At 36.8% G+C, this 22,543-nt stretch overlaps 1 protein-coding gene across 2 annotated transcripts in view; it reads left to right on the top strand.

Moving 5' to 3' along the window:
* LOC138694952 (solute carrier organic anion transporter family member 74D-like) overlaps window positions 1–22,543 on the top strand; it is a 60,139-nt gene that overhangs the window by 13,768 nt on the left and 23,828 nt on the right. Inside the window, exons 4-8 of one of the 2 annotated variants that reach the window (XM_069819173.1) lie at window positions 1,084–1,287; window positions 6,086–6,226; window positions 10,484–10,642; window positions 15,467–15,631; window positions 16,892–17,087. In XM_069819173.1, the coding sequence (XP_069675274.1) occupies window positions 1,084–1,287; window positions 6,086–6,226; window positions 10,484–10,642; window positions 15,467–15,631; window positions 16,892–17,087 (865 nt within the window). Of the gene's footprint in view, window positions 1–1,080; window positions 1,288–6,085; window positions 6,227–10,483; window positions 10,643–15,466; window positions 15,632–16,891; window positions 17,088–22,543 lie in introns of both variants that reach the window. The other variant, XM_069819172.1, reaches the window with a different exon arrangement.

Here is a 22,543-nt window from a genome sequence, read left to right as displayed (position 1 = left end):
AAGGAAGTAAAGCGATAGGGTTGGAAGTAAATCCTGAAAAGACTAAGTATATGATTATGTCTCGTGACCAGAATATTGTACGAAATGGAACTATAAAAATTGGAGATTTTTCCTTCAAAGAGGTGGAAAAATTCAAATATCTTGGAGCAAATATAAATGACACTCGGGAGGAAATTAAAAGCAGAATAAATATGGGAAATGCCTGTTATTATTCGGTTGAGAAGCTTTTGTCATCTAGTCTGCTGTCAAAAAATCTGAAAGTTAGAATTTATAAAACAGTTATATTACCGGTTGTTCTGTATGGTTGTGAAACTTGGACTCTCACTTTGAGAGAGGAACAGATTAAGGGTGTTTGAGAATAAGGTTCTCAGGAAAATATTTGGGGCTAAGAGGAATGAAGTTACAGGAGAATGGAGAAAGTTACACAACGCAGAGCTGCACGCATTGTATTCTTCACCTGACATAATTAGGAACACTAAATCCAGACGTTTGAGATGGGCAGGACATGTAGCACGTATGGGCGAATCCAGAAATGCATATAGAGTGTTAGTTGGGAGGCCGGTGGGGAAAAGACCTTTAGGGAGGCCGAGACGTAGATGGGAGGATAATATTAAAATGGATTTGAGGGAGGTGGGGTGTGATGATAGAGACTGGATTAATCTTGCACAGGATAGGGACCGATGGCGGGCTTATGTGAGGGCGGCAATGAGCCTCCGGGTTCCTTAAAAGCCAGTAAGTAAGTAAGTATTGTAGTTCAGGGTGGACACATTTTAAGACCTGCTATAAACGGTATGTAGAATTATAAATTGTACTCAACATCTACTGTAAACTGTATGGAAGTAAATTAAGTATTTCATTATGCCATAACCTAAGATCGAGTAGTCCCTAAAGAACTCGACGGAGAAAATTAGCTTTCGGGCAAAAATAATTCTCCATGCGAGAAATATCAACTCTCACAGTTTAGCGCAGAGGTCTGATCACCCTGCATAAAGAGAATTCAAACATTTTGTGTTCCGATAAGCTTCAGTCTTTTACTTGCGAAGTGGGATCTAATAGTAGTACTTGAAATATATTTTGCCGCAGCTCAAGAAACAGGAGATCTGATCTGCAGGGAAGAGTTCATAGGAGAGGAAGAGGACTGTTCCGCAGAAGGCCTCTCTTCTTTACCGCCTATAATTCTCTTCATCTCATTCTTCATCACGGGGATTGGAGCGTGCATGTACTACACATTGGGCCTCGCTTATCTGGACGACAACGTACGCAAGAACCAGTCTCCTTTCCTCCTGTGTAAGTTATCCTCACATTCTCTTCACAATACTCTTTTTACTTTCTTCATTTACAGTCTTACTAATAAACCGTGTATAGTTTTTATACAAGACTTATGCAGAGTTGAGACAGAAAATTTACTAATAAACCATGCATAAGCGTTGAAAGTATAAATAGTCTGTAACTATACAATGAGAATTGCTTTGCAGTAGTTATATACACGAAACCCCTTGTTTAAGCGTTGTATATAGAGAAAAAAATGGCCGCCCCTCTAACAGCTGTTCGTATCGACTGTCATTTTATGATGATGGTTGCCTTGTAACCACAGAAGAACAAGCCAAAGAGCACAGAATAATTAGAATAATATTGCTGTAGCTTGTAATCTTTGACCAAAATATAGTGTGGTAATCGATTAGAGCCAGTTGTACTATCGATACTTAACACGCCACACTAGAGCGCTCTACCGGATGCAATAGAGAACCTCAGATATTCTATTACCTTTAGTAATGAAGTAATGACGAAACTATGACGTAGCTGTGTAACAGTTATACTGTTATACACGACGTATGTAGTGATTATTAGTAAGGAATTTACACACGACTTATAAACGAGCTACTCATTGTATAAGTATAAGACAGTTAAACGTCTGTATATAGAGTTTTTATTAGTAAGACCGTAAATGTATTAAATATTTGTATATAGAGCTTTTGACTGGTTACTTCATTTTCACAATCTTTGATATAGAAAAACGGATTTTGGAATATAGTTGTTGAACATGGATTTCTTCTAGAACATTGCATTATTTTATTGAGAGTGTGTACGAATTTAATCATCTTAGAATGATTCACATGAGATATAAACACATATTCCTCGGAATACATTAAGTCATTTTTTATTTACACCAACCATTTGTAAATTAGTCTAACTTACAATCGTTCTCTCTCACAAATATCGATCTCTCTACTTTCAAAAAGGTTGTTTTAAAATGAACTACACATTTTCCCATTGTTGATGAATAAATGATTTTACAAAGTTTCTGTTGATTCTTTATTCTTCACGTGAATAGAAAAAGAAGGGCGAGAAACGTATCCTGCCCATTGGAGCCCGTTATGGAAACTCAAACAGACACAAAAAATAAATAGAAATTAGAATAGAAATAGAAATACAGAAATTATTACACAAGACGTTCAGCAACAATTTCAAGAATAGATAAAGTTATAAGTAATAAGAAATTTTGGCCCAAGAAAAAAATTGAAGTTACAACAGATATTGTTCAAGAAATAAAAGAACTACAGCTAAGATGGTATGCGCATGTAAGTAAATTAAATAGAAAAACCTTGCACTGGGTACCATCTGGAAAAAGGAAGCGTATGAAGCCACAACCTGCGTGCAAGATGAAGACTGTTTGGATAGTGACATTCGGAAAAAGAAGATTGTTTTTGGTTGAGGAAGCCTGTGTATATCACAGAAACATTCCTAGTATAAATAAGAATAATTGAAGCGTCGGCTGGAACAACGTTGTAAGTTGAATTTAGTAAAATTTACAGGAGCTGCAAAAATGTGCACACGTACAACGTTGTTCTTATAGGGTAGCAAACTTTTGAGTGGACAAATTTCACGTACTGCATTGATGCAAGCGAAAGAGTATAGCAAGGTAACATGACATACAACATTATTACACGGAAACACGCCGAATGAAAATTTTGTAACTTACAACGTTCTTTCAGCCGACGCTTCAATTATTGTCAGTTGTGTTCACAATCCATGGTCATTATTAAGAACTGTGATTAGATTTGTACTCATTAAATGTTAAACATAATATTTGTGAAAATATTTTAACATCGCATAATGGGAAACGCCATTATTTTCTCGTCCCACTTTAATCGGTGGAGCCTCAAATTCGAATTCACTCGATTGGTAGACTATGTACAGTAGCGTGCAAATTAATCCGAACAACGTAATTACTTATGCGAAAACACTCAAACGGGATAAAAAAAAAAAAGGATCTAAGACATACCTCGGTAATCTATGTGGCCTCCCTTGTTCCTAATAACAGCTCTGAGACGATTTGGCATGGATTCCACTAATTTCCCACAAATATTCTTCATTTCTTCATCGCGAAACCATACACCAATGAGGGCAGAAATCATCTTCTTCTTTGTAGAACAATTCATTTTTTGCATTCTTCTTTTGCAAATTGACCACAAGTTCTCAATGGGGTTGATGTCGGGTGAGTTGCCTGGCCAGGGGAGTACCTGAATATTCTTCTTGTTGAAGAATTCTGTAGTTTTTCGAGACGTTTGGCATGGTGCCAGGTCTTGTTGCAACGCATCTCTGCCATCCGGAAATGATTTTTGCAGCTGGGGTACGATTCTGGTTTCCAATAAGTGAATATATTTGTCAGAATTCATCATTCCCTTGATAGGTATTAATGCTCCAGGCCCTTCATGTGTAAAACAACCCCAAAACATTACTTTAGGGGGGTATTTGGGTGCTTGTTGGAGATGAGCTGCTGTTACTTTTTCGCATCCTTTCCGTACGTAAGAAACACGGTGGCCGTGGACCTCGAAATGAGACTCAGCGAAAAAAGGACATTCTTCCAGTCATTCACTGTCCAGTGTTGATGTAATTTTTCCCACATTAAGAGTTTTTTGCACATAACAGGGGTTAGCAGTTGCTTCTTAATAGGCTGACGAGCCCTTCGTCCAGCTTCCAAAAATCTACGCCGCACTGTTGTGACGTAAATATTCGTCCCAGTGGAAGCCATTAACTCGCGGGTTAAGTCGACAGCAGTTAGTCTAGGATTTAATTTACTTTTCCTGACAATTAAACGATCATCTGCAGGTGAAGACTTCCTTTTCCTGCCACAGTTTCCTTTTTTCTGGGGTGTGATTGATCCAGTCTCCCTGTATCGTTTTATGATCGAATTAACAGTAGCCAAACCGATGTGACATTCTGCAGCAATTTTCCTCTGTGTCATAGAAGAATGCTCTGCTAATGTTATAATTTTAGACCGTTTTCGTGGAGTTGTATCCATTTTGTGAAGACGACAGAATGTACACAGGATTGCAGTATTAAGTCTTCAACACAACTGAAATGCTTATAAGTACAAAACGACAGGCAAAATGTCACATATTATAAAAAAAATAATGACAGACCTTCAACAATGGAATTACACGTGCTACAGATGTCAATTAAAGCGGTATGAGCAGCTGTGAGGCCAACAATGACAGAAAATGTAAAAATATGTAGTGTTCGGATTAATTTGCACGCTACTGTATTAATGCTGTATAGTTTATAAATTATGTATTGATCACGTGACAAACAGAATTTTTATATTATTCATAATTAATGTACTTAATATTCATAGTTACTCAAAATAATGTGAACACATTTTATTACTATTTATTTTAACGAGTTAAATTTACCACATTTATTTTTTTACGTTAGTTAACTTAACAGTTATATTACCGGTTGTTCTGTATGGTTGTGAAAATTGGACTCTCACTTTGAGAGAAACATAGATTAAGGTTGTTTGAGAAAAAGGTTCCTAGGAAAATATTTGGAGCTAAGAGGAATGAAGTTACAGGAGAATGGAGAAAGTTACACAACGCAAAACTGCACGTATTGTATTTTTCACCTGACATAATTAGGAACATTAAATTCAGACGTTTAAGATAGGCAGGGCTTGTAGCACGCATGGGCGAATCCAGAAATGCATATAGAGCAGTGTTTCTCAAACTCTTCTGAAGTGGGGATCACTTTTTTAAGTCAGAACAATTCCGCGGACCTCCTTACTCTTGTTCCCTTCGAAAGAAAATTTGTCATTTATGTAGCATATTTTAATAACAGTAAACTTACATTTTAATGTAGAAATAATTAATTAAAATTAATATAATTCAATTAATTTTATATTAGTATTAATTAATTAATTAATTTAATGTTAATAGAAGAAAATTTCTTATATCGTCATTTGCAAAAACAAATAAAAAAATTAATGCAGAAACATGATCAATTTTCAACAAGTAAAGATGCAATTTTGCATGTTCTTTAATTGGTGTACGACGTACAGTACGTGACAATTTGCATGTGCAGACTGGGTGTTAGCAAAACTATTAAGAAAGTCATAAATACATGCAAAGGTTTCGGTACTTTGGTCCTGTTATGAATTCGGGTGGTCCCTAGCTGGGTAACAGGCACAGCGCCAGATTTGCACGGAAAAGATGGCGAGAAACACCACGTTCATAGTGCTTTAAATCCCTCTTTTGTTGCTGAGAGTAGAGTAGGATAGATAAATGTAATAAAATTTCAGTACTGGGAAAAAAAGTGAAAGGCGATTGATATGTGTCATTTACAAACTCTGAGATTTTCAGTTGTAGTGTGATAAGCAATTCGATTGAATTTTATTTTTTATTCTGTCTTTTTTGAAGGACCACACAAGGGCAGACATCGAGGACCACTGGTGGTCAGCGGACCATAGTTTGAGAAACGCTGATATAGAGTATTAGTTGGGAGGCTGGAGGGAAGAAGACCTTAGGGGAGGCCGAGACGTAGATGGGAGGATAATATTAAAATGAATTTGAGGAAGGTGGGATATGATGGTAGAGACTGGATTAATCTTGCACAGGATAGGGTCCGATGGCAGGCTTATGTGAGGGCGGCAACGAACCTGCGAGTTCCTTAAAAGCCATAAGTCAGTCTCACGAGAACATTGTCACAGACATTTTTTCTGGGGTTTTGTGACAGTCGCAACTCTATCTTTGTCCGTCGGCGTCCTCTGTCTTCCGATATAGTGTTAACTTGCACTTTGTTGTTACAGCTGTGAGTCAATGCATTAAAATGCTGGGGCCCACGATTGGATACCTGCTGGGGTCGTACGCACTCAAGATGTATGTGGACACGTCTTCCCATCCCACCATAACGAATGAAGACCCTCGATGGATTGGCGCCTGGTGGCTTGGTTAGTTTGCTATTCTGTAAACTCTAAACTTATTCGCATGTATCTCAATTAACTTCAGTATCTCCAATATACAGGGTGTTAAAAATAGCATTCAATATTTTGAGAGGTGTTGGTATTCATAAAAACGAGACAAAAAGTCTAATAAACATGACTCCTAAAATTAATATCTTCCACTTTGTCAGTTTCTATGAAGTCACATATTTCTTCAAGCAAAAAATCTCATCAAATAAATGATCTCCATCCAACTCAAGTCCATCTACATTTGAAGAAAAATAATTGACTGTCTCTTCAAATTTTTCTCTTTCTAGAGGAGGTCTCAGTAATATAAGTACATTTTTAGATATCTTATTTTGTGAATAAATAACCCAGGCACTGGATATTCAACAGCATTTTTATGAAATTCATGAGAGACACTAAGAATTCTGTTGTGAAATAAGAGCCACTTCTTCTAAAAATCCCCAAAAGTTGCTTAATTGACAGTGACATAAATGTATATTCTTTTCTGGAGTTATTCTTTTTGTATTAACTTCAATAACAATAGAAGATTCAACTACAGTTACATCCTCACTTTCAGTTTTGATTATGGCATCATGAAAAAGCGGAAAAGTTGCATCAGCAAAATTTATCACAGCAATAGGCAATGATTATTAATAGTACATTATGCAACGAGTCCATAATGATAGTAATTAAGACGCAAGTATGTTTGTTTATGAAACGAGCGCAAGCGAGTTTCATAATTTTCATACGAGCGTCTTAATTGCCATTATGGGCGAGTTTCATACGACTTTTTATGCTCGACCATATTTCTAACTTGAAATTATTCAGAATTATTCATTTTATTTGTATCTAACTGAAGAGCGGAACTGACCTTGTGCAATACCTCGTAAATTGTGAGATGTGCGCAGACGCTAAAGTATTTTTTTTTCGAGGAACAGATCTCCACATTGACCTTGATAGCCTATAACCTACAGAGTAAACTAAATATTAACCTTGATATAATCTTGAAATTAAATTAGACATTGAAAAACGAGATGATAAATTGAATTTACAATTAACGCTAATTATTATAGTAACAGAACATAACCTTCTGCGACAGTATTGGATTTCCAGCCTCCGTGACGTTTCCCTCGTTGTCTTTCGATTGCATATCCGAGAATAATCGAAAACCTGAACTTTAATGAATAGGTGTACTTCAATGACATGCATTAAAGGACTGCTACCAGGTGTATTTACTATATTTCGGCATTGTCGAGCATAAACTATATTAACAACGAAAATCCGCAGATATCTGGGAAAAAATTATTAAATCCGGAGACATTCCAGGGACGAATTTTGTCCCGGGGACAGAAAGCAAAATTCGGAGACTGTCCCCAGGAAAGGGGACATCTGGTAACCTTAATTTAAAAACAAGTATCGTATTTTTTTGGAAAGTTGTCTCAGTATCTAATGATCTTTTAATTTTTCTTAATAAAAAATACTCGGTCACATTTCATTTCTTTAATCTTCCGTAATTTGTGAAGAGATGGACCCATCATCACCTGTGAAAGTGTCCAACTCTCCACTCCTCCTCTGAAGATGACCGTTATTGAAAATCGAGGATGAACATATGTTATTTGAGTTACCTGTAAAAATTTTTCTATTTTTGTTTTTGTTGTTTGTAGTCACTGACTCCATTGGTCATATACTAGCCATTTGCAAAATAAATAAATAAATACATACATAAATAGACAGACAGATCTGCCGAGATCTGAGTACTTGTTCATCAATATCATAGGAGGAGCTCAGTGTGTTTTCCTTTCATTTTGCATCCTTCTGCCGAACGTCTTAGCGACTCACGCAATCTTCGAAACACTCCTAATTGGACTCGAGTGTGCTGGCAGGCGCTGAAGAGGCACTCCTGTAATATTTGAACACCACCGATGGGGATTGCATAAGCTAAATGTTCCCATAACCAAAAATCAAATAATTAAGTCGGGAGAACGTGCAGGCCATTTTACTGGACCTCTCCGACCAATGCATCACCCATAAATATGTCTCAGATGTCCTATTACATTGTAAAAAAATTGCCAGTGCTCCAGCACCCTTAAACCACAATTGTAGCCGTTGATGGTACGAAATTTCATCCAGCAAGACAGGCAATTCGTTTGCTATGAAATTAAAATATCTAACATCAATTAATGTGTCTGGTAGAATGCACAGTCCTATTAGATATCGCCAATAATTCTGGTCCATAAGTTAATTGAAAGTCGGTGCAGCCAAATGACTGCACACCTGGTTACCATTCTGTTTATTACTACATACCCAATAAGAAGCAATAAAAGAGTTCACATTAGAAAATACGCTGTTCTTACGATAACAACTTCAAATTTCTTGTTTCATACAAAACTTAATTTTAGGGCCCATGTTTATTAGTATTTTTATGAATACTAATTGTAGGCCTACCTATTTTTAAGAAGGGGGACAAGACTAACTGTAGTAACTTTCGAGGAATATCACTTTTGTTGACGTCGTACAAAATTTTGTCCAACATTATTTTGAGAAAATTAACTCCATATGTAGGTGAAATTATTTCGATCATCAGTGTGGTTTTAGGTGTACTAGATCGACTATTGATCAGATCTTTTGTATTCGACAGATATTGGAGAAAAAATGGGAGAATAAGGGTACAATACATCAGTTATTCATAGATTTAAAAAAGGCATATGACTCGGTTAAGAGAATTTTTATATGATTATCTTATTGAATTTGGTATTCTCAAGAAACTAGTTCGATTAATTAATATACATCTCAGTGAAAAGTACAGCAGAATCCGTATAGACCAGCCTCTGTCTCGTGCTTTTCCAATTCACTGCTGTCTAAAGCAAGGAGATGCACTATCACCTTTACTTTTTAACTTCGGTCTAGAATATGCCATTAGGAAAGTCCAGGATAACAGAGAGGGTTTGGAATTGAACGGATTATATCAGCTACTTGTCTATGCGGATGACATATGTTAGGACAGAATCCACAAACTATTAGGAAAAAACACGGAAATTTCACTTGAAGCAGGTAAAGAGATAGGTTTGGAAGTAAAACCCAAAAAGACAAAGTATATGATTATGTCTCGTGGCCAGAATATTGCACGAAATGGAAATATAAAAATTGGGAATGTATTCTTTGAAGAGGTGGAAAAATTCAAATATCTCAGAGTAACAGTAACAAATATAAATGGCGCTCGGGAGGAAATTAAATGCAGAATAAATATGAGAAATACCTGTTATTATTCGGTTGAGAAGCTTTTGTCATCTAGTCTGCTGTCAATAAATCTGAAAGTTAGAATTTATAAAACAGTTATATTACCGGTTGTTCTTTATGGTTGTGAAACTTGGACTCTCACTTTGAGAGAGGAACATAGGTTAAGGGTGTTTGAGAATAAGGTGCTTAAGAAAATATTTGGGGCTAAGAGGGATGAAGTTACAGGAGAATGGAGAAAGTTACACAATGCAGAACTGCACGCATTATATTCCTCACCTGACATAATTTAGGAACATTAAATCCAGTCGTTTGAGTTGTGCAGGGCATGTAGCACGTATGGGCGAATACAGAAATGCATATAGAGTGTTAGTTGGGAGGCCGGAGGGAAAAAGACCTTTGGGGAGGCCGAGGGAGGACAATATAATATTAAAATTGATTTGAGAAAGTTGGATATGATTGTACAGACTGGCTTAATCTTGCTCAGGATAGGGATCGATGGCGGACTTTTGTGAGGGCAGCAATAAACCTCCAGGTTCTTTAAAAGCCATTTGTAAGTAAGTACTACCACCCCTCAGAATACAGAATTCTTTTCCTTAACACCCCGTACACTAAATCTGACTGAGAGACTTTGGGCATCACTAATAGGCATAAGTGACCATAAAGTTTAACTTTATGACTGTGATGAAATTGGTGAGAATTATTGTACCCATCGAAAACTTTCTCAATGAATTTGCAATGAAAATTCCAAGTGTCGATTTTGTGAGGCTAGAAAAAAAGTCTCTTACCATGCAATCTAAGCTTCAAATTATTTTATATCCTCGGGGCAGAAAATACCACCATATGAGATTGAATAAGTTCATGAAATACATTAAGGTTTCAGGACTTTCAATTAACTTCATTCTTGCACGGTCATCCAAAGCAATTGCATACTGTTTAGTGAATTTGTTACAAGCAAGAAAACGCAGTCACACAGGATTGCGGGCGTTGTAGTGTTCCAAATGTGATTCCACTTACTGTTTGCAGGATGGGGACCGCTTGGAGTCTTGAGCGGCGTCACGGGCATCGGGATGGCGCTATTCCCAAGGAAGCTCCCACGGGCAGCATACAGGGCCATGAAAGCCAGGGCTGCAAATGAAGATGTGACAGTTCAAACTAGCAGCAAACCTCCAACATCTTTCGCAGGTTACATGTTTTATTGCCTAAACACCGTTCACAAGAGTTTCCGATTGAGCTTCTTTGGCAGCTAGTCAAATACTGGGTGTTCATTTCAAAGTGTGTCATGACGTCACTGTTGTGAGTCAGCGATTTGAAGCGAGTTTCAGCTTTTATATAAAGAAATATTTTGAGTTCAATCTATTAGATTGATCAAATTGCAAATGTTTATTTGCTACAATAACTACAGGAACATCATTTTATTTTTACTTGCATTTTTATTGTACCTGCATTTCTGAATGTACTTCACTCCCACCCCTTGACTAATGTCCTTGCTCCCGTCAGACACACAAACTTTCGGCCGCTGTTGCATTCGAAGTCTTCAAGCAGTGAAGTAAACACTGCAGTGTATAGTGTGTTTCTTGTTTCATAAATATGATTGCGTTTTCTATAGAAGAAAGAACCTATATTCATAATATCGTACTAAAAAATTATATTCAAGAAACCATAAATTCAATTTCAGAGAATATGCTTCAAAATGTTTTTAATAATATGCGTACTGAATTGAAGCCTGCATTGTAATGAACGGCAACCATTTTCAGCAACTTGTTTAAAAATTCAGATTAGCTTTTTTTGAATTGAGGTGGCTAGAAGCAAAGGAATGTTAGTGACATTTGTAATAATATGAGTTAAGTGCATCCAGTGTAAGCAAAAGTATCTAAAATTTTAGTGGCAAAGGGATATTTTAATCGCATCACATATTAAAATAAAAAAAAAATAAAAAAAAAATTCACCGATTTTACGAAAGCTTAAATATTTAAACCCTATTTTCTCAAAAGTAACTTAAGTGCACTTACAGCCCTTTACTTATGACCCCCTCAATTTAAATGCACTCTCTATATTGTATGTTAACACCAATAATTAATATGCTAAATAAAGTAGACATTACATAACGAACATAGCCGCCTGAAGAGTTGAGTTAAAAAAATGTTACTACTCTACTGTATTTTGATAAATTCCGTAAAAGTGGTGATCAAACTGAAAATCGTAATATCGTATTTCCCTACAACATAAATGGATACACTATTTTTCTCTCCTCCTATACCTAGTAAAATGATTTGTTTACATATTACACTAGTAACATCAAACTCCTGTAATGGAAGGGGGAACAGTGTTTCCGAGTATAGCCAGGTTAATGTTAAAAATGTTGGTAAAAATAAAGTGATGTCCCTGTATAAAATATTAACGTTTTCGCCTTTTCGGCAACATCAGATATGTTAAAACACGTAATCTAGAACTTGAACAAATTGACGAATATACATTGTAATATATATGACAGATAAATTTCATGAGTTTTATGTATTAAGTGGTTATAAGTAAAAGTTTTTATAAAATGATTGCAGGACAAGTAAATGTGGCAGGTCAATTGTGATTGTATATACATAATACCTGTCCTCAAATTTATTACTATTACATTACCATTTCACTAATAATTAATAAATTCAATTCAAACCTTTTATATTGCTGATATTTGTACTTAGCAATAATTTAATGCTTGTTATTTAACTATTCACATGTGTTTGTAATATGAGTTATATGTAGGCCTATATACAATCACAATTGACCTGCCAAATATACATGTCCTGCAATCATTTTATAAAAACTTTTACTTATAACCACTTAATACATAAAACTCATGAAATTTATCTGCCACGTATATTACAATGTATATTCGTCAATTTGTTCAAGTTCTAGATTACGTGTTTTAACATATCTGATGATGCCGAAAAGGCGAAAACGTTAATATTTTATACTTATTGTAGAAAATAAACATTTGAAAATTGATAAATCTTATAGATTGAACTCAAAATATTTCTTTATACTCGTATTACATTAGATTTATCTGAATATAAAATCAATTGCAAAATTCAGCTTTTATGTCAGAAAAGTTTCCTATTATTCAAGGCGTTCAATCTGAACTCGAGAACGTGTGCGGTATAACTTGAACGTCGTAGCAACAGATGGCGGTCTGTACGGTCTGTGTGCTACCATAATCTATTTCGAACTGTGTTTTGCGCGGGCAAGTCGTACGCAGGGTATTTGTTATCATCGGTTGCGTACGGCAACATTCCACAACACAGATCAAATGCCCCGTGTCCATGTTGACCGTCGAAGTTAATGTCAACAAATACGGAAGTAATCGTCTTAACCCTCTCCCCATATCCCGACAGTAAGAAAAAAAACTCACCTCAGTACGTGTTTCCAAACAGTTCACATTCCTGCCACTATCGGCGTTACCGTACGTATCGGTACATACTCTTCTGAATGAACGCCGTACTTGTTAGGTAACGTCTCTGGCACATAGGTAATTCGCCTCTGCGGAAGTGTAGGAAGATTGAATTCTCTAGGCTCATCGGCTAGCCACATGACGGCATACAGCGAGCCATGACAGACTTTGAACTGAACACGCAGTATAAAAGATAAAATTAAAAATATATATATATATATATATATATATATATATTTTCTCCCTTCGTCTTGAGGTAAAAAGAGACAGATTATTTAAACAATTGCATAAATTTACCTGATTAACTTATGGCTACGCCTTGGTCGCCAAACTTTCCACTCCTGTATAAAATCCTACTTCACTCTCTTGTATCATAAATTACTATTTTCATAAGACATTTAACTAGAAATAAATATTTCTTATGGTTGAACCCGAGATATTTTATGTACAGAGACTTTACGAGACAAGACACTGATAAATATCATAATGCTGTTTATTGATTGAATAATACGTTTCATATAATATTCTTATTGAATTTGGTAATCCCAACAAACTAGTTTAATTCATTATGCACTTGTATTAATTGTACATCTGGTTGAGTGTAAGAGAAGGCCTTAAGGTCTTAACTCTTCCAAGTAAAATAATATAAATTATTATTATTATTATTATTATTATTATTATTATTATTATTATTATCACTATTATTATTAAAATGTGTCAGTGAAACGTATAGCAGAGTACGTATACTGTAGGCCAGTCTCTGTCGGACGATTTTACAATTAACTGAGGGATAAAGCAAGGAGATACACTATCGCTTTTACTTTCTAACTTTGCTCTAGAATATGCCATTAGGAAAGTCCAAAATAACAGCGAGGGTTTGGAATTAAACGGGTTACATCAGCTGTTTGTTTATGCGGATGATGTATGTTAGGGGCAAATGCACAAACTATTAGGGAAATCACGAGAATTTTACTTTATGCAAGTAAACAGATATGTTTGGAAGTAAATCCCGAAAAGACAAAGTATATGATTATGTCTCGTGACCGGAATATTGTATGAAATGGAAATATGAAAATTGGAAGTTTATCCTTTGATGAGGTGGAAAAATTCATATATCTTGGAGCAACAGTAACAAATATAAATGACACTCTGGAGGAAATTAAATGCAGAATAAATATGGGAAATGCCTGTTATTATTCGGTTGAGAAGCTTTTGTCATCCAGTCTGCTGTCAAAAAATCATCTGAAAGTTAGAATTTATAAAACAGTTATATTACCGGTTCTTCTGTAAAGGTAAAAAAGGTAAAGGTATCCCCGTAACATGCCATGAAGGACTTGGGGGGCATGGATGTAGAGCGCCATGCTTCCCATGACCTCGGCACTAGAATGAGGTGGCGTGGTCGGCACCACTCTCTGACCGCCTTTTACCCCCGGGAAGGTATGGTTGTGAAACTTGGATTCTCACTTTGAAAGAGGAACATAGGTTAAGGGTGTTTGAGAATAAGGTCCTTAGAAAAATATTTGGGGCTAAGAGGGATGAAGTTACAGGAGAATGGAGAAAGTTACACAACGCAGAACTGCTCGCATTGTATTCTTCACCTGACATAATTCATCATCATCATCCATAGCGCTACAGCCCGGATCGGGCCTCGGCTTCCTTAAGAATTCTTCTCCATCGGTCTCGATCTTTAGCCACCGTCCACCAGTTCTTCACTCCAAGCCTCTTAATGTCGTCCATAACACAGTCCATCCATCGTAGCTTTGGCCTTCCGACTCTTCTTCCTCCAACAATCCCACATTCCATAGCCTTCCTAGGCATTTCACATTCATCCATTCTCTTAACATGCCCTGCCCATCTCAGACGAGCAATCTTAATGGACGTTATTATATCGGGAGACTCATAAAGCTGGTATAATTCATTATTATATCTTATTCTCCAAGTTTCACCATCCCTTACAGGTCCAAAAATCCTTCGCAATATCTTCCTTTCAAATGCGGCCAATCTAAATTTATCCCTTTCACTAACATCTGACATAACTAGGAACATTAAATCCAGACGTTTGTGATGGCCAGGGCATGTAGCATGTATGGACGAATCCAGAAATGGATATAAAGTGTTAGTTGGGAGACCGGAGGGAGAAAGACCTTAGGGGAGGCAGAGACGTAGATGGGAGAATAAGATTAAAATGGCTTTGAGGGAGGTGGGATATGATGATAGAGACTGGATTAATCTTGCTCAGGATAGGCGGCAATGAACCTCCGGGTTCTTTAAAAGTCATTTGTAAGTACCGTAAACTGGGGTAAAGAGGATCACATTTGGTAAAGTGGATCATATGTGTATTGCTTAGATAAGTCAGCGCCACATGGATCACACATGCAAAGAAAACCTTTCTCCTATAAATGCCACTAAAAATAGTTTTCTTTGCATGTGTGATCCATGTGGCGCTGACTTATCTAACAATACACATATGATCCACTTTACCACATGTGATCCTCTTTACCCCAGTTTACGGTAAGTAATGAGAAACAATATTCTATCATGATCCCGATTTCTTTAATTGATTTCAGACTTCAAGCAAGTTGTGTACAGACTGACGAGGAACAAGGTGTTGGTGTGTAACTCCATGAGCTCCGTTCTGTACCTGTTCGCTTTCATTGGATACTGGATCTTCATGCCCAAGTACTTGGAAACGCAGTTTAGACAAAGTGCTTCAAAATCCAGCTTCATAACAGGTCTCGATACAACACAAATTTATATTGGATAACTGTATCTTTTTTATCCATTCCTATACGTAATTTACAATAGTTAAAGACAAAATAAGTACAGGGACATCATTTTATTTTTACTAACATTTTTAATATTAACCTGACTATACCTTCAGAGAACCGGAAACACCGTTACAACCCCCTTCCACGGCTTTAGTTCGATGATACTGGAGTAAAACACAAACAAATCACTTTACTAGGTATAGGAGGGTATAAAAGTAGTTCATCCATTTACGTAGACTAGGAAATATCGCGACTTTGAGTTCGATAATTTTCATTAGGTTTTTGTTTAATCAAAATACAGTACGGTATTAAGAATAAGTGTTTTCACTCACGAACAGAGTTATCCATGCGAACGTATTCATTATGCAGTGTATAATATACTGTCTACAGCACATTAGCGTACAATATAGAGAATGAAGTTAAATTTAAAAATGATCATAATATGGATATTTAAACACATTTTTAAAAATGGTGGCCATTCATTTCGATACAGGCTTCAGTTCTTTTGTGCATATTATCGCACTAGAGACTATTGCATCTATTTCCAATTACCAGTTTCGTCCTTCGTACTAGTAACTCATGTGAAATAATCCTGTACCTACTCTATAAAAAAAAGTGCCTTACGTACTGTAAATTCAATCTTCACTTTTGCCCTACCCGCACAGACAAAATTACTCAGACATGCTATCTACTGTCCGTCCAAGTAGTTATGTCGCAGGATAGTAGAAAGGGGGAAAATCACGTGACAGTGAATTACTTAACGAGGCCCTTTTATTTAAGTTATTTTAAACAGTTGTATAATATTACGTAAACGTCCAATTCCTAACAGAAATTAATGTTTTCAGAAAAGAGCTAAGACAGCCCAGCTCTTACAGAGGGGCGAGCAGAAGCAGGTGGGGGAAATCGGGATGCGACGTAGGCAAACGGACAGTACCTGTGCGAAAATATGATTCAATATTGAAAGGTCTTTCGTCACTAGAAAACGCGAACATATTTTTGGAACGTACTGTACTATACTCACTAACTCAGTAGTGTTTACATGCGGCCTTGGTTCTGTATGGAGGAAGTTGAACTTCATTAGTAGAAGGGGTGGGAGTGAAGTACATTCAAAAACTCAGGTACAATAAAAATTGAAGTAAAAATAAAATGATGCCCCTGTATTATGCTACATGAAGGCTACACAGTTTTCTCACAAATTTTACAAAATAAATTAATATTTTACAGGTACAATAGGTCTTTTCTTCTCCGCTCTGGGTGTGATGGCATCGGGTTCTATCATCTCAAAGTTCAAACCCCGAGCGCGTTACCTGGCGGCGTGGAATGTGTTTGTGGAAACGCTGGATATTTTGGGATTTATACTCTACAGCTTCCTCAACTGCAGCGTCGATGACCTGCATGGATCTCCTTTGCCAGATGGAAGGTATGGTTTACAAAACTCCTATTGTACTTAATACAGTAGTCTCGGTGTCTAGTGGTTACAATGCTTGCTCGCAAGCTAAAACCCACGAGAAGATGACGGGCATTTAAGAGCGATAAAATCAAAAGAGGCAGTCCTGTCGCAACCAATGGATCTGCACGAACGGCAGGCCATGTATTCCCTTTGTTCTTTTCTTTCCCTTGTTCTCCTTGTCTAACCCTTGTATTCCCCTTGTTCTCCTTGTTTTCCCATGTTCTCCTTGTATTTCCCATGTTCTTGTATTCTTTATGTTCCCCTTATATTTACATTGTTCTCTTTATCTTCCCTTATTATCCTTGTATTCTCCTTGCCTTCTCCTTATTCTCCTTGTGTTCCCTTTCGTCTAGTCCTGTTCTCCCTTGTCTTTCTTGTATTTAACTTCTTCCGCTTGTTTTTCCTTTGTTTATCCTGCATTTCTCTTGTTCTTCTTGTATTCCTCTTGTTCTTTTTATCTTCCCTTATTATCATTGTATTCTCCTTGCCTTCCCCTTGTTCTCCTTGTGTTCCCTTTCGTCTACTCCTATTCTCCCTTGTTTTTCTTGTATTTAACTTCTTCTGGTTGTTTTTCCTTTGTTTATCCTGCATTTCTCTTGTTCTTCTTGTATTCCTCTTGTTCTCTTTATCTTCCCTTATTATCCTTGTATTCTCCTTGCCTTCTCCTTGTTCTCCTTGTGTTCCCTTTCGTCTACTCCTATTCGCCCTTGTTTTTCTTGTATTTAACTTCTTCTGCTTGTTTTTCCTTTGTTTATCCTGCATTTCTCTTGTTCTTGTTTTCCTCTTGCTCTCTTTATCTTTCCTTATTCTCCTTGTATTCTACTTGTCTTTCCCTTGTTCTCCTTGTGTTTCCTTTGTTGTCCTTCTATTCTCTCTTCTTCTTCTTCCATTCCCCTTGTTTTTCTTGTATTCTCCTTGTGCTCTTTGTCTTCCTATTGTTCACCTTGTATTCCCTTTTTCTCCTTTGATTCCCCTTTTTCTCCTTGTACTTTTTTGTTCTCTTATCTTCTCTTATTCTCCTTGTGTTCCCTTTGTTCTTCTTCTATTCTGCCTTGTTCTTTTTTGTATTCTCAATGTTTTCCTTGTATTTCCCTGGTTCTTTTCGTTTTCCCCCTGTTCTCCTTGTGTTTCTTTGTTCTCCTTATACAGAGTCCGCCAAAAATGTATATACTCTTTGTCAGACTGTATCGGGATATTTATATTTTCAACTGATTTCAATTAATAGAATGTTGAACATTTGAACATCTAAAGCATAGATGGGCATTGTGCCTCACTTGAGAATTAGTGCCTCACTGACCTTCACAGAGCTTATCGCTCTGAGTGACATCTTCACAGTCCCCGTTCCTCCCTCACGTAGCTCCTAGGCGTGTGCAGGTTTCATATCAGTTTCATAAGCAATATCAGTGGTGGCATAATGGCATTATCAAAGCAGTATGTACGCGTTAGAAAATGATTATTTCATGAGAAATGGGAGGAAGAGTTTTTTTTCTGTTTAGAAGGGGAGAACATACGATATATGTTACGCTCGAAAATCCTATTGGGCATTAATAAATTTAATATACAACGACATTACTCCTTATGTCATAAAGAACATGCTGAATTAGAAGGTAAGACAAATTAAATGTTATTTTTCATACCATTCCGAAGAAAATTTATGATCTTAACATTTGCATAGTACACTAAATACGACGTTATACCTTAAACACGCTGCATTAAAAGGTACGAAGAATTAAATGTTGTTTGTATGCATTATTTCCAAAAGAAATTTATAAAAATAGCAATTGTGCGTAGAAAACGAAATATGATTTTCTGAAATTATTTTAGGTCGAGAACATGCAAATATATTAAGTAATCTTGATAAACGCCAGTATATTCAAGAAAATAAATGTAGACAACGTGATGGAATATTATTGGCTAGTTACGCAATTTCTCGCCTGTGATTTAAATCAATTCAATGGTGGAGAAATAGCAAAGAGGTTTATGATTAAAGCTGCCGAATTAATTTGCCAAACTGAATAAAAGTTTTCGAGTCTCTCACGTTAACCAAGCGCTTTCCTAATAATTCGCCACTGACGCCTTAGCGATTACGATAAGGTGACGCAGGTCACAGCAGTTTATATTTCCCATCCTACTCTGCAGTCTCCTCTCCTAGTAAACAAACTATTTCAAATCGAGTGCCTCACGTAACCGAAAATTGTGCCCATGTATGATCTAAAGTAACCAAGTGCTTAACTAAAGACAGTACTACATGTGTGATCAGCAGGCTTCGTTCCTCGACATGTAAACAGTCCGTCACAGTAAGGCACAAAATACTCGTATATTTCACTCTGTACAGATGCACAGTATACAGTACATTCCTAGTAGACAATAAATGTCTACCATTAAAGTATTAACGTGAGTTGTAACCTTCAATCAGGTGTCCCTACGCCGAAGCCTGTTACACGTACCGCAGCCAAGCAGCAATAGGCCTACACACAACGGTAATGCACATTACGGACCCACCTGTGCTGTTGCAGTCACCCCTGTACACGGGTCATGACGTCATTTATACTCCGTGTACTCTAAACCTCATACTGGTTACTCTGTGCCCCTAGGCCGAAGCCTGGTGATCAGTATTTAAACGTAAAACAAACACATAATAAATAGTTTTCGTTCCTTAAATAGTTTATATATTTTTTGGCAGACCCATATTACCCTTGTTCACCTTATATTCCTCTTGTTCTCCTTGCACTTCCTTTGTTCTCTTTACCTCCTCTTATTCTTCTTGTCCTCCCCTTGTTCTCCTTGTGTTCGCTTTATTCTTCTTCTATTCTGCCTTGTTATGTTTGTATTCCCCATGTTTTCCTTGTACTTGTCTTTTTTTTTTGCCCTTTCTTCCCCTTGTTCACCTTATATTCCCATTGTTCTCCTTGTCTTCCCCTTGTTCTCCTTGCACTCCCCCATTTTCTCCTCATAATCCTCTTATAGCTTTTAGAAATGGTTGCATTTTGTGACGGTCTATTCCCAAGTTACTCCCACCAAACGCAGTGTGGAGAAAGACGTAGTTATACATCAAAATTATCACGGCTTCCTTAGAAAGAAAAGTGAAACAGAGATTTATGGGCTGTACAAGAATGCTGTCCCTGAACGGGAGGATCTCAAGCAAAATTTACCGAACATTCATTCCTCATGTCACAAATTAAATTCTGGAGGTAACACAATGAAACCTAAAAATGGCCTAAGTGAGTTTTCTCATTCTCTACCGAAATTCACGCGTACACTTAATGTAATAATAATAATAATAATAATAATAATAATAATAATAATAATAATCTCAATGTCTTGGAACTACGTGCAGGCTCCATCATCAAAGTAATATTTCCCAAGGAATCACATACTTCGTTCATTACCAAAGGTATGTTCCAAAACAAAAGGCTCACAGGGAAAAGGTCCGTGAGAAAAGATGCACATACAATTTGGTTTAGAAATATGGTCCTCAGAAAGAGACTTTCGTAAGTATTTCACGTAACCTGGAAGGGTCGTCTCTTCTATTACCTAGTTATCCTGATGTTCGAACCGTTAGAAATATTAAATTCCAGGACACGGTGGAGTTCCCGAAAATTTATCTTTTTACATTCACCATAGAAGCCTAAAAATGCAAATTTGATTCTACGACAAAATAGTCCATAAAAGAAGTGGTCCAACAATTAAATGCCTTGTCGATGAAAATGTCCGATGCACAAAATCGTCCAGCAAAGCAAACTAAATTAATGTCAGAGTAAACTAAAAATTTCAACAGAACGAAACAGAGTGCATAATATGGTAACTTGGCATTAATGTTCCTCAACAATGACCTCAATTTTCCTCTCCCCCCTCCCAGCGGCAAGAGAAGCTGTCCCGAGACACTCAGAAATACCCGCAACAACTTCTCTTAACAGTAGTTTCCACGTTGAACACTCACGTTCAATTTGGTTTTCTATTTAGGATATTTTTCATTTAGATGACCTGGCTCGTGGCAGACGAAACACAACTGCGGTTATCCCACGTATGTTACTCGTATCTGAGCAGGGAATAGAGCAATGTTTACTGTTCCAGAAATATGTGTTTTATTTGCATTTTTACTATCCTAATTCCGTTGTTGACTGGGAAGGGAAAAGCTGTACTCCACTGTTCGTTTATTATTGATACAATGTTTCCATATTGGTTTCCACTTGTGTCACTGCCGAGTTCGGTATTTCGGGGGGAGGGGGAGGGGGAGGTTAACTGTAAATGGTGAATATTACTTATGTCCCAACCACTATATAAACTTGATAAAATACCTCGAAAATGCCTTGGATTTACAGTATTGATTAGTAGAAATTCATTGATCACTAGGAGAGCATTAAGTCCACCCAACCCGCCCTAAATACGTACCTTATATACGAAAATCGTCGCGAGTGAATGAAGAATACGGCCATATTTCGTTAATGTAACAGTGGGTTTCAGTGTCACCAACATAGTAATAATACTACATACCTCATCAAACCTAACCTTACCTCTCTCGTAATACTACACACCTAATCAAACCTAACCTAACCTAACCTGTCACATAACACACATCTAACCTAACCTGTCACATAATACTACACATCTGTAGTAACATTTCTCACGTTTAGTATGCTATCATTTCGTTTGCATGTATTGTCGACCCTGCTACACGTGTCGGTAGCCATCTAGTGGAAGTGGATCGTAATTCCATGAAGAAAATATGGCGACGTTCATAATAATTACATTTAATTCGTTCAGTGTATGTTTTGTGATATATATAAATCTGTATGATAATTCCACAGTTATTGTGTTGTGACTATGGTAAAAGTATTGAAAATTGGTTTATAGCGCCACATTGGCAGTGATAAAAGTGTGCAATATTCGTTCAGTGGCCGGTGGATACTCTACGTAATTTTTCCTGTGTGTTGAGCTGTACCATGTCTAACTGATCTGCTGTTACCTTGTTGTATCCACTGATGCAGTTCCATTGCTGTAGGTCTCGTTAGTGTAGTTTCAAATTGAATCTTGATGGTGTTGACACCACGAAATATCGTCATTCTTCTTGAATTCCACATAAAGCACAATTATTTGTATTAAGTAGATGTATAATATCTATTACTAGAACACCTTATTTGGCCGCACTGTTTCACTTACACTGTAAACTACAGGAGACTATACGTGCGCGTGCTCTAATAAAATCTCGTCAAAGTGATTGAAGCCGGCTCGGAGAAACACAACCTTCTTTTACCGTGGTCACAACCGCACTGTCTTTGTTATAACGTTGCTATGGAAATACAATTTATTTTGTTACGTTCCGAGTACTCAAATTTCAAATAATTCTTGAAATTTTAGAAATGACACACATTTAATTTACCCTAAAAAGAAGTCCGATGCTTTTGTTCCATTCTAACATTCTTATG

This window comes from Periplaneta americana, chromosome 2 (genome assembly GCF_040183065.1).
Source record: "Periplaneta americana isolate PAMFEO1 chromosome 2, P.americana_PAMFEO1_priV1, whole genome shotgun sequence".
NCBI classification, from domain to species: Eukaryota; Metazoa; Arthropoda; class Insecta; order Blattodea; family Blattidae; genus Periplaneta; species Periplaneta americana.
This window is presented reverse-complemented; position numbering and strand designations above follow the sequence as displayed.